The sequence below is a fragment of the Carcharhinus amblyrhynchos genome, chromosome 12 (assembly GCF_965287045.1).
Source record: "Carcharhinus amblyrhynchos chromosome 12, sCarAmb.v2.hapA, whole genome shotgun sequence".
In the NCBI taxonomy this organism is placed as follows: Eukaryota; Metazoa; Chordata; class Chondrichthyes; order Carcharhiniformes; family Carcharhinidae; genus Carcharhinus; species Carcharhinus amblyrhynchos.
In genome coordinates this window covers 21,344,263-21,357,483 of record NC_137335.1, presented here as the reverse complement: position 1 = coordinate 21,357,483, position 13,221 = coordinate 21,344,263, and the positions used below count along the sequence as shown (strand labels likewise).

The following is a 13,221-nucleotide window of genomic DNA, read 5'->3' as shown; positions in this document are numbered from 1 at the left end:
CAGCTCCCGCAGCGGCGCATTGCCACCCTCAGCACGTGAAACTTGCGTCGTGACTCGAGGGCGAGGGCGAGGGCGGGGGAGGGGGAGACAGCCGCTTCTATTGGCAGGGAGATTGATGGACACAACTCTTTACCAATGGAAGCACGGTGATGAGCGACGGCGGGCCGCCGCTGCACCAATGGGAAGACGGTAAAGGCGGGACCTTGCTGCAGTGATGAGCTGACAGACAGCGCTGGGCTCGGGAGGTTGAGCGAGCTCTCTGAGGGGAGGCTGGAAGTTGGTAGGGTAGCATTAACTTCTCAGTAATGGGAGACTGGTCTTGGGGGGTAGTGAAAGTGTTGTCGCCTTTTTTAATCGTTAATGTTTTTCCTTCGCAGGAGGGAAAGATGTCTGACCTGAGTGAGGGAAGTAAGGTATGTGAGGTGTGGTTTGAAGAGTAGTCACTTGGGCTGTTTCCTGTTTCTTCATAAACAATATCCTTAAAGCTTATGCTGTAAGTTTGGGAATTTGGTACAATCTGTTGTTAGACTTAAGTAGTTGCAACCTAAAAGTGGTGCATCTGCATGTTTCTGGATGTAGGTCTGGGTAGTTTTAATGGCGAGTTAGTTATGTCATTATACTTCTGCTTTTGTAGATATTTTTAATCAAAGCAACTAGTAAGTGGCAATCTTTGCAGTAACTATGATAAGTATTCCTGCTGGATCTGTTGTGCCACCTACGTTTTAGAACTCCTTCATTGTTTTTGGTATTGGAATTCTAGCTGATGTTTTAATTATTTTTGTTGTTTTGCCGTCTTTGCATTTACCCTCTATCTCCTTCCCATATCCTCTTTTTTTTATATTCCAGTTCAAAAGATATAACAATATTTAAGAAAGAGGTGATTTTCTTTTTCTTTCTCTATGTACCCGCCCCCCAATGTTACAACAGTGAATTGATTTTAAGAGGCATTTCACTTGACTATAATGTGCTTTAGGATGTTCCGATGCTGTGAAAAGTGCTTTATAACTGCAAGTTTTTTGTGTGATCCTTTCATGGCCTAGGGAGATTTGCAAGGAGTGTAGTCACTTGTAAGATAGGTAACTTTAAATATGCTGAGATGAGATCAAATAATGAGTTTCAAAGCATAACTCTTAATAGTGACTGAGCTGTGTTAATTTGAATTGAGGGTAGTTGTACTCTTATTTTCTTCACTTTCCCTTTTGTATGTGTTACAAACTGTAGCAATTACAAGCTTTGTCCAGTTCTCATTCATGATTTGAGATTATGGATGTTTGGTGCGTTACTGAATGTTTTGGTACGTGTTTTTTTTTGTTGCTGTGTTTGAAAAAATACAGCTGGCTTTTGGTATAACTAGGCCCACTCTTTTCAGTTAATCCTGGAAATAGTTTTGCTTCAAATACTCATCCAATTCCTTTTTTGAAAGTTGTTATTGAATCTGCTTCTATTGCCCTTTCAGGCTGTGCACTTTTTTGTCCCTACAATGCAGCATGGTGGTACAGTGATTAGCAGGGCTGCTTCACAACATCATGAAGCTGGATTCTGGTCTTGGATGGCTGTCTGTGGAGTTCGCATGTTCTCCCTGTGAGTTTCCTTCTGGTGCTCCAGTTTCTTCCCACTGTCAAAAATAGATTGGTCATGCTAAATTTCCCTTTAGTGTCCAAAGATGTGTATGTTAGGTGGCTTAGCTATGGTAAAGGAATGGTTTTATAGGGATAAGGAGTGGGGGTGGGCCTGGGAAAGATGTTCTATTGGAGAGTTGGTGCAGACTCCATAGGCTGAATAGCCTCCTTATGTCCTGTACAGCTTACGTTACCGTACAGCTGAAATTCTTCACTGCTCGTTCTGGTTAACATTCCAGTTAAATTCTTTTCAAACGCCTTGCCGTCCTCCCTAAAATGAAGTCAAAGTGTTCTATCTAAAACCTAACCAGTGTTTTATAAAGGATTAGCATAAATTTCAACCTTCATTAAAATATGACATCCTGGGATAATTTAATATTCTTCTCAACAACTTGAATTTAAATAGCATCTTTTAATATAATGCTGTGAAGTGTCTTGTGATTATAAAACAAAATATGGTACTGAATGATGAGATACTAGGTCAGGTGACTAAAGGCTCAGTCAACAAGTGACCAAGAAGTGTCTTAAAGGAGGAAAATGAATTGGAGGGGGTTAGAGCAGGAATTCAAGAGTTGTGGCCTAGGGAAACAAAGGCACAATCAGCATTGGTGGAACAAATAAGATCAGAGACACTCGAAATTCTGTGGACCAGAAATAGTCGAGTGCAAGTATCTCACAAGAGTTGGAGAAGATTTTACACATGGGGAGGGTGAGGCCATGGAGGGATTTGAAAGTATGAATGGGAATTTTAAAATCAAGATGTTATGTCACTGGAAGCCACACTGGCTGCAGACAGTTGGAGCCAAGTTTTTGTTGGGTAGAATGAGACCAGGCTGAAGTATCTTGCAACAGTGAAAGTTAGTAACAAAGGCACAAATGAAGGTTTCAGCAGCAGATCAGCCACAAATATGTTGAATTTGGGCAATTTTACAGAGATGCATTACTAATGCTGTCAGAGGTGTTCTCCTTTAGATGAGATGTTAACCTGAAGTCCTATCTCCTCCATGACACTTTTTTTAAGAACTGGGCAATTATATGGTATCCTGACCAATATTTATCCCTCCCACTGATGAATCAATAATATCTGATTGTTATCAAAGTGCTGGACCTTGCTGTGTGCAAATTGGTTGCTGCATTTTCTAAATTAAAACAGTGAATGCACAGATCTCTGACTGGCATCAAAAGCACCATATAGTATAAATACATGTCTGTTTTATCTTTCAAAATTGCAAGTGGACTGTTATCGGGAAGAGGGATGAAGTCATATTAAGAAGAGAGTTTGGAGTGAGCAAGGACTTCATTCTTCCTGATATTCTAATGGAAGGAAGGCAGCTGATTAGATTATCTCGATTGTTGTGGCAGAAGTTTACGAATCCTTATTGTCGTCGTCAGAGATTTGTGAAGGTCTTAAAGTGTACGGCATGCTAGCACAGTGGTTAGCATTGCTGCTTCATAGCTCCAGGGCTCGGGTCAGTGTCTGTGTGGAATTTGCACATTCTCATGTCTGTGGGGCTTTCCTCCGGGTGCTCCGGTTTCCTCCCACAGTCCAAAGATGTGCGAGTTAGGTTGATTGGCCATGCTAAAATTGCCCCTTAGTGTCCTAAGTTGCATAGGTTAGAGGGATTAGTGGGTAGATGTGTAGGGATATGGGAGTAGGGCATGGGTGGGATGTGGTCGGTGCAGACTCAATGGGCCAGATGACCCCTTTCTGCATTGATTTCTATGATTCTAGTATACCTGAGAGTTGCAGTTCCTGAATCCTTCTAAAATTGTGCTATTTAATTTGTGTTGCCACAGTTTATCAAACCATTCTTTGTGTTAAATTTGATTCACAATTGTCTACCTAATTGTCTGCTTGTCCTTTACCTCATTTGAGTTTTTTTGGCATGTGAAACTTGAAATGATGTTCTATACCCAAGGTCAGGCCTGTAACATGCATCAAAAAGAGCAGCAGTCTAAATATTCTGGTGTTTTGCAAAGATGGCTACATTTCCCTCCATTCTGAAAAGCAACTGTTTTTCACTGCAGTCAGTTTCCTTTTGCCAATGTTCTATCCACACTGTCGTTTTAATTTTGCTAATTTTTTTGTAATACTTTTATTCAGCCCATATGCAGCATTTCCGCTGTCCTGTCCTCGTAAGAATAGCTGTTGCTTCGTTCGAGAATTGCAAAACAAATTAGTCAGGCATGATTTGCCAGTACAAAATCAGTGCTGGATTGCAATAGTTAGCCCATACTTTTCCAAATGCCATTTAATTTTGTACTAGATTTTTCTGTTTCTGTAGACAGCACTGACATTAGGCTAACTGGACTATAGTTGCTGGATTAATCCCTCTTTCAGGTGATATTTAAATTGTCAGGTCTTCTGAAACCACCCTCGTGTCTAGGGACAATTGGAAGATTGTTGTCAGCTCTGCACTGTTCATATAATGTGATTATGTACTGTATTGAAATTTATTGTTCAGTGTGATAGGTTTTTTTTCTCCCCAACAATTATGTAAAAGTGCAATAGCGCAGTCTAAATCCAGTCAGGCTTCAAACTCTTACAGTGACTTCAGAAACTTAATGCGGAGAAAGGGAGTGTGGGAAATGCATGAGAAACTTAATGTGGGAGAGGGGATCTGGGGGCGGTTGCAGAGGGGTGGTGGTGGTGCTACAATAGTGATTCTGAGTTTCTAATCCAGAGGCACAGGCCAATGCCCTGGGGATCTGGGTTTTTATCCCACTATGGTACCTGGTGAAACATCTATGGAATATAAAGTTAGTCTCAATGGTGACCATGAAACTACCATCAATTGTTATAAAATCCCATCTGGCTCACTAATGTCCTTAGGGAAGGTAATCTGCCATCCTTACCTGGTTAGGCCTACATGTGACTCCCAACCTACAGTGACTCTTAACGATTCTCTGAAATGGCCACTCTGTTCAAAGGCAGTGAAGGATGAGCAATTGCTGCTGTTGTTGTGATGGGCAACTAATGTTGGCCTTGCCAGCAATGCCCATGCCCCAGGAAAGAAACAAACTAACACTGCACCACTTTACTGCCAGTCTAAAGTTGAGATTGCTTTGGAGTTAAATGGCCACAATTTAGTAAATAGCAAACCAAGATGTTCAAGTAGAATCTCTAAGTGCAAAAGGAGGCCATTCAGCCCATTGAGTCTGTACTGACCACAATCCCATCCAGGCCAAATTCACGTAACCTCACATATTTACTCTGCTAATCCCCTGACATTAGGGTCAATTTACCATGGCCAATCCATCTAACCTGCTCATCTTTGGCCTGTGGGAGGAAACCGGGGTACCCAGAGGAAACGCACGCAGATACGGGGATAATATACAGACTCCACACAGACAAGTGACCTGAGGCCGGAATTTAACGTGGGCGCCTGGTGCTGAGGCCACTCTGCTGCCCTGTGTAATTGTGATGATTACTCTACTTTTTATATAATTAGCTAAAGAATCATTTTAAAGGAATTATAGAAACCTGTGGCCCCCTCTGCCTAGGATTGCATCCACTTAGTGAAGAGCTGAACTGTAAGAAAAAGAAAGGGATCCAAGTTCAACCCTGAGCCTGTGCTAACTTCACCCTTGACTGATAGCTGAAACTGAGTGGCCAGAAGATGTAAATTTGCTCGTGTCTGCTCCAGATCATTATTGAGCAATTTCGTCCTGCAAAATTAAACATCAAAGAAGAGCAAGACTGAGTGTGTTTGTGGTGCTATCATGTCAGAACACATTGATCCACGCAAGAATTTGAGAGAAGCATCCTTATGAGTGGTTAGAATGTGGAAGTTGCTATCAGATGAAGTACTTGAGACAGTTGGCATAAGTTCCTTTGCGAAGAAGCCCCTGAAAACTCCTTGAGTAGCAATGTTTTATTTAACAAAAAAGCTTTTAAACCTGTTTTTTTTTTATGGTTACATTTTTAGTTTCCTGCATTAAAGGATCTCTGCTTGGTGATGAATGAAAAGTTGTGTTATCAGTGGAGTGCACAAGTGTACTTGACCACATGATGAATTGTGCTTGTTATTGCTGTGGATGAATGACAGGAGTGTGTTTATGATATAGTTGAAATTAATTTGTCTTTTTACACAACTTCCACAATTTAAAACTTCCATGTTTTAACTGGATGGTCACTTGTATCTGCATGCCAAAGCACAATAGCTTTCGGGCATTTATATTAACCCCCAAGTTAATTTGTGTGTTTATTTGGTTGGTGTCAGAAAAGACCTACCAGCAGCCGTGTTCATAGAGGAATCATAGACTCCTTACGGTAGGGAAGGAGGCCATTTGGCCCATCAAGCCTGACCAACCACAATTCCACCTAGGCCCTATCCCCTTGACTCTATGTATTTACTCTGCTAATGTTCCAACACTAAGGGGCAATTTAGCATGGCCAATCCACCTAACCTGCACATGTTTAGAGTATGTGAGGAAACCCATGCAGACATGGAGAGAACATGCAGACTCGACACAGTGACCTGAGTCTGGAATTGAACCCAGGCCCCTAATGCTGCGGTAGCAGTGCTAACCACCATGCTGTCCTATTTTTCTGCAGGCGACATTATAAAACTAAAACCAATGTCAACTTGCTGTAGTATTAAACTACATTCAATTGAAAAGTTGCATGTTTATTTAAGATTTTTTTCTTGATGATTTCTACTGTCAGTAAAAAAAAACTTGCCAAATTAGGTGTTTGGGTTAAGTGATTGTGAAGTGAAGGAGTTATTGCGTGCTTAGACTGAGCCGTGTCAACAGATAAGATCAGTAAAGTCAGTTGGGATTCTTATTGGCTAAGTTCAAGCCCTAGATGGAGTGCAATATCTTGTCTTGTCAGCTTGGATCTTGTATGTCTGTCTTCTGGGGACAATGAATTGGATTCTGTTTCAATTGGTTTTTGGAGCAGGTAAAGAGATGGATTGTGGGCTTGTCCGATCCACTTTCTGTGCATTGATATTGTAACTTTAAGAATGGAGTAAAATTTTAAAAATTTTCCCACCTTGATAAGGCAGCGAGTTCCAACATTGTGAGGAGTTAAATTTGAGGCTGTTTATGCACTACAGCAATCTGTAAGGCCATTTCACTTTATACCAACACTCATCAAAATAGTAAAACAAACCCAGTCAGGGTTCATCTTTACCTTGGGAGCAAATTGGAGAGAAATTCCTTGGAAATTTTAATAATCATGAGTCATTTTAGGGCTGGCATGTTTTGTGATTTCTTGGCTACTGTGGGAGTCATAACCGATCTGTGGTGCACAGTGAATCATTAAAAGGAGCATGTGACTTGCAACAAGTGACATGCTGCCACAAGACCAGCTTCTCTTGTTGTTACAAACCATTAACGTTGACAAAATCTCACAGAAGGCTCTTAGTGATTTGTGTGACCACAAGATGTCCTAAAGTGCTATACGGCCATTGAAGTACTTACAAATGACTCCACTTGAAATGCAGTAAACACAACAAGCGGATTTGTATGCAGCAACTTCCCACATTCAGCAATGTGATGACAATCAGAAAATCTGATGGGTAGTGTTGATTGAGAAATAAATATTGATGAGGACACCAGGCACGACCTGCCTGTTAAATATTGCCAGTGAATACTTTGCATCTAACTGAGGGGGCTATGTTTAATGTCTCATCTGAAAGGCATACCTGCATTGTACTGGAGAGTCAGCCTAGATTTTTGTGCTTTAATTATAAGCCAACTTTACAACTGCGCTTATCCATCTGAGCAGAAAGGAACCTTGCAATCCATTTCTATTTATTAACACTAAGAATAACCTAAATTCTTTTCCATTTGTCTAGAGCACAATTTTAGTATAATGTTTTATATTGACTCCAGTATTCTTGGACTATTCTGTTACACTGACCATTATGTATTCCAGACAGGCTTGCAAACGAAATTTGTGTCTGCATTATGTTTGAGGGAAGTATAAAGCATTGTAAGATTATTCAGTATGATCTTTGTGTGAATTGTAAAATCATTAAAAGTTGCATTGCAAAACCTCTTCTGATATGTTGAATTCTGACAACTTATTCACTTTTTCTACAGCTGAACTGGGAGAGTGAGGGTTAACATATCCAGTCACTGACCTTTTGTCAGAACTAAGGGAGGCTAAGAGATGAACAGCTTTTAAGCTAATACAAAACTGGGGGAAAGGGATCAGGAAAATAACAAAAGAAATGTCTGATAAATTCTTCCCTCCATTCTATGTATAGTCTGACAAGTCCTAATTATGAAACCTAGTTGTGGAGCAGAGCCTTTATCAATGAAGATGAAAGGAACTGAGGGCATTGAGGTGGGGTTTACTGTTTGCCAGAAGCAGCATGAAGCTTTGTTCCAACAGTGCATCTTACTTGGGGAAAAAAGAGGATCCTACTGAACTATCGAGCTTCTATTTTATAAACCATTCATTCTAGTCATCTGTTGAATTGAAAAGTGAGGCATGATGGCACAGTGGTTTGCACTGCTACATCACATTGCCAGGGACCCAGGTTCAATTCCAGCCTTGTTCACTGTGTGGGGTCTATATGTTCTCCCTGTATCTGTATGGGTTTCCTCAGGGTGCTCTAGTTTTCTTCCACAGTCTAAAGATGTGCGGGTTAAGTTGATTGGCCACAGTAAATTGTCCGTAGTGTCAGGGGAATAACAGGATAAATATGTGGGATTACAGGAATAAGGCCTCGGTGGGATTGTGGTCAGTGCAGATTTGATGGGCTGAATGACGATCTGCACGGAATAAGAAAAGAAAAAATTATATTTTGGACTTGATGTGGATTTAATTGGATGCAACTGAAAGTTCCTTTTAATCTAGTGCAAAAAAAATGAAACAGACTCCAATGCTGTTCTGAAGGAATGCTGCAGTACCAGAAGTGCAGCTTTTTGGGTGAAGGGTTAAACTGTCATTTAAGGGTTAAACTAACCCCCTTAGGTGGATGACGTTATTCGAAGAACAGCAAGGGTCCCCCCCCCTTCTCCCCAATGTTCTAGCCAATAATATCCTTCAATCAACATTTCTATAACACGTGATCTAGTCATTATCAGTTGTTTGCTATTTGTGGGATCTTGTGTGCAAATTGGCTCACTATGTTGCAACCATAACTAGACTTCCAAAGTTCTTGTGGGTCTGACAAAGAGTTTCTAGGCTTAAACATTAGCTCTGTTCTCTCTCCACAAATGCTGTCAGACCTACTGGGATTTACCAGCATTTTCTGTTTTTATCTTGACTAGCTCTAAAGTGCTTTTGGAAGGTGCAATATAAAGTGAGGTTTTGTCTTTTTTTTGTGTCACCGAATGTTTTCTTTTAAATATGGAGAATCTTGAGTTCCTGTCTTGGATGTTCTGAAGAGACAAGTACTCTGCATCATTTATTGATGCATTGAATGTCACATTGTGAAATGGTCTAGCAGCACTGTGAAATAATTGTCGCATGTGTTCATCCTAATCACAAGCAGAATGGCAGCCTTTAATAGAGTGACTTTATCCCAGAATTATGTAATTGCAGTCATGAAATTGGCTACTCTGCCGCATGTGTTACCGAGGAGAAGGCAAAGAGTGATGCTACGTGTTCTTTATTCGTGTATTACTGAAAGCTTTTTCTGTAATGGTATTGGTGCTTTTTTACTATGGGTGGTGTATTGCCTTACAAATCAACCTTTAGCTTTTTACTTTGCACATAAATCAGCCTTTGTCAATGAAACAAAGGTTGCATGGTGTTCTGAAGGCAAGGGAGCTGATCAGTTTAATGTAGGTGGTATTTGTTTGATGGGAAATGTTTGATAATTGGTGATCTACTAGTTCAAGAAACTTCAACAAATTTTGATACATGTTGAATCCATGGCTTTGCTGTGTTTGGATAGGTTTTGCAGTTTGTCTGACTGTTGAGGTTGGCCCTACTCGGGTGAAAAGAAGAACAAGTCCTGTCTAGCTTTCTCAGAACTACGAAAACTAGTCCAGATGCACAATAGTGGAGAGAAATCAAACAAGGGTGCTATTCACGATCCCCTTGCTAAAGGATTTCCTTTTGCAGAAGGGAAACATGTTTAATTTTTATTCAGCTTTTCACATTGTTTTGAATTATGGCAATAAATAAAAATAGTCTATGGTTAGCTACAGAGATAGTAGGTGCATTGATTGTGATTTTCCAAAAATCCTTGGTTCTGGAGAAGTACCAGAGGATTGGAGAACTGCCAATGTGACACCCTTCTTCAAAAAGGGACAGAGGCAAAAAGCAGGTAACCAGAGGCCAGTTAGCTTAACATCTATTATTCAAAAGGGAGTAATAACATTTGGAAAATCAATCTAATCAAGCAGAGTCAGCATGGCTTCTTGAAAGGGAGATTGTGCTTGCTTAATTTTATTGGAGCTTTTCGGTCTGTTGTGGAAAAAGACTCAAGTGTGAGGACACGTACCAACTGAGTCAAGAACAGCTTCTTCCCTGCTGCTGTCAGACTTTTGAATGGACCTACTATATATTAAGCTATGATTGTAACACTATATTCTGCACTCTATTCTTTCTCCCCTCTGCTCTATGAATGGTGTGCATTGTCTGTATAGTGCACAAGAAACAATACTTTTCACTATATCCCATGTGAAAATAATAAATCAACCAGAATGAATCGAGGAGAACCAGTAGATGTGTTGTATTTAGACTTCCAGAAGGTATTGAAACGAAGTACCTTTGTGACCAGCAAGGATAATCCTAAACTCTTGTGTTAAACATTGTCTGATGCATCTCAGTGGCTCCATTCTGGCATGAGTCTCTGTTGAAAGGCTGCAGGATTCGCTGGCCTCAGTTCTCTCTCTCTCTCTCCTCCATTTGTGTGTTAATTAGTAGTTTGCTGGTTTTGTGTATTTTCTCCATGAGTGAGTTATTTTTCTATGAATTGCTAACTGTTGATCCTACATTTGAAGATTTTCCAGCTGGGGACCAGTGCTTTTTTAAGCATTTACTCATGAGTATTGCTGTCAAGGCCAGCATTTACATATTCCTAATTGCTGCTGTGAATCTGGTGGTGTTCCTTTAAACCACTGCAGTCCATATAGTGTAAGTGTACCCACAGTATTGTCAGAGGGATTTCCAGGATTTTGACCTAGGAATGGTGATGTAGTTCCAAGTTGGGATGATGTGCCCCTTGGAGGGGAACTTGCAACAGTTGTCCTTGTAGGTACAGGTTGCAGATTTGGAAGGAATTGTTGAAGACGACTTGGCAAATTGTAGCAGTGAATCTTGCAGACAGTGCAGATTCTCAATTTGCCTCTGGAATTCTTTACATCTTGACAAAGACATTACAGGTCCTTGGTCCAAACATGAATTTAAAGGACCTGTAATGAGGTATGAATGACCTTGGTGGAACTCAAACTGTGCATTGGTAAGGGTGGCACGGTGGTTAGCAATGCTGCCTCACAGTGCCAATTCTGGCCCAGGGTGACAATGTGGAGTTTGCACATTCTCCTCATGTCTATGTGGATTTCCTCAGGGTGCCCTGGTTTCCTCCCACAGTCCACAGATGTGTTAAGTTGATTGGGGCAATTTAACATGACCATTGTGTCGGGGGAATAACAGGGTAAATGTATGGAGTTAAGGGGATAGAACCTGGGTGGAATTGTGGTCGGTGCAGACTTGATGGACCGAATGACCACCACCTGCACTGCAGAGATTCTATGATTCTATTCTGATTCTAAGCAGGTTACTGCTGAGTAATTGCCACTTGATAGCTCTGTCAATGATACCTTCCGTCACTTTACTGACTGGGGTGGCAATTGGCTGAATTGGATTTGTCCAGCTTTTTGTGGACAGGAATGCCTGAATAATTTTCCACAATGTCGGGTATTTACCAGTGATGTAGCTGCACTGGAACATATTAGGCATTGGTGCAGCCAGTTCTTGAACCCAGCCTTCAGTCCTGCAGTTGGAATGTTGTCAGAGCCCATAGTCTTTGCTGGATCCAGTGTCTTCAATATTTTCTTGATTAACGTGTCCAGTGAATCAAATTTGCTGAAGAGTAGCATCTGCCATGGTGCAAAGCTCGGGTGGTTGAGATCGATAATTCACTTGGCAGCTTTGGCTGGAGGTGGTTGAAAATAGTTCAGCCTTGTCTTTTTGCACAGATCTACTGGGCTCCTCCACGATTGAGGATATTTGTGAATCCCTCATCACCCACTAGTCATCTAATTGTTCACTACCATTCATGACTGGATGTGTCAGGACTACAGAGCTTAGATTTCATCTGACCCATTGTGTGATTGCTTTGCTCTGTCTATTGCATATTGCTTTTGCTGTTTATCATGCATTTAGTCCTAGATTTGCAGCTTCACCAGATTAATATCTCATTTTTAGGTATGCCTGGTGCTCCTCCTAGCATGCTGTCCTGTAATTTGAATGAGGGCTGAGCCCCTGGTTTGGTCATGCTAGAATGAATGACATGCTTGGTCATGGACTGTGGTTAAATCCAATTATTTTGCTGCTAATGGTACCTCACACATGTTCAGTTTTGATTTTGAGATGGTTTCCTTTCCCATGTTTGACCTGTTACCAAACTTGAAGTTTGGAGTCAATATTGCCATTCCTTTCTAACAGTAAGCAACCGTGCCACCATCTCTGGTGTGCCAGCCCTGCCAATGGGACAGGACATAAACCAGGAATGGTGATGACAATGCTGGGAGCATTGGCTGGTAAAGTATTATTCAGTGAGTATGACGATGTGAGGCTCTTGCCTGATTGGTCTGAGGTATATACCTCCCAATTTTGGCACAAATCCACATCTGTATGTAATGCAAGAACCAGTGAATACGGTGAGCTCCCACCATGTGATATTGAATAGATCGTCTGGCCTTTTTTAAGCTGATGTTGGTTGAGGGATAAATTATTGGTCCTAGAACACTGGGGTATCTCGCCATGCTCCATATCCAGTAATAGATGTGGGATTTTTATATCCATCTGAGAGAGCGCAGATAGCGCCTCAGTTTAACATCTCTGGAAGCCAGCTGCTCTGGGTTAAGTATGATGCAGTTATTCTGTTTCCCAGTCTTCTTCACCTGGTATTAACAGAATGCAACAGTATTTTTAATTATTGGAGGATAACGTTGCAGTGATAGCAAAATAAGTATCTGAATAGCATTTTTGGTATGAAAGGTTTTTAACTACCATTTTGTAATCCTGATGATCTCAATTGTACTTGAGTAAGATCCTATTCTTACATATATTGTCCTTGTGTGCTGCTGAAGTAAATGTTCCCTTTTTAATTCCAGCTAGCTTCTGTCTCCATGGAAGCAGAACCCTCCATGCTGGTTGATATTCCTGATGCTCTCAGTGAGAGAGAGAAAGTAAAGTTCACGGTTCACACCAAAGTAAGTCTGCTTCTCACCAGGTATAAAGTCTTGCTTCCACCCAAAAAAAGCCATTGTAGACACCCAAGAACTATTGAGGACAAAAAAGGTTGACTTCACTTATGTGCCTGGAATATAATTTCATTAAAGGATTTATAAAATTATTTTCTGTCCTATAATACTTAGAGTGGGTGTCATGTCTCTTAAAAAATTTTACTAATTAATGACTTGATTCACACAGCTGTCTGCATCTGTGACAAAATATGTCCAA

At 40.9% G+C, this 13,221-nt stretch overlaps 1 protein-coding gene across 2 annotated transcripts in view; it reads left to right on the top strand.

Annotated features, from left to right (window-relative positions):
- The first annotated feature begins 189 nt into the window (after positions 1–189).
- snx5 (sorting nexin 5) overlaps positions 190–13,221 on the top strand; it is a 46,743-nt gene continuing 33,711 nt past the window's right edge. The window contains exons 1-3 of one of the 2 annotated variants that reach the window (XM_080200196.1): positions 191–280; positions 378–413; positions 12,873–12,971. In XM_080200196.1, the coding sequence (XP_080056322.1) occupies positions 387–413; positions 12,873–12,971 (126 nt within the window). In that variant the 5' untranslated portion in view covers positions 191–280; positions 378–386. Of the gene's footprint in view, positions 281–377; positions 414–12,872; positions 12,972–13,221 lie in introns of both variants that reach the window. The other variant, XM_080200197.1, reaches the window with a different exon arrangement.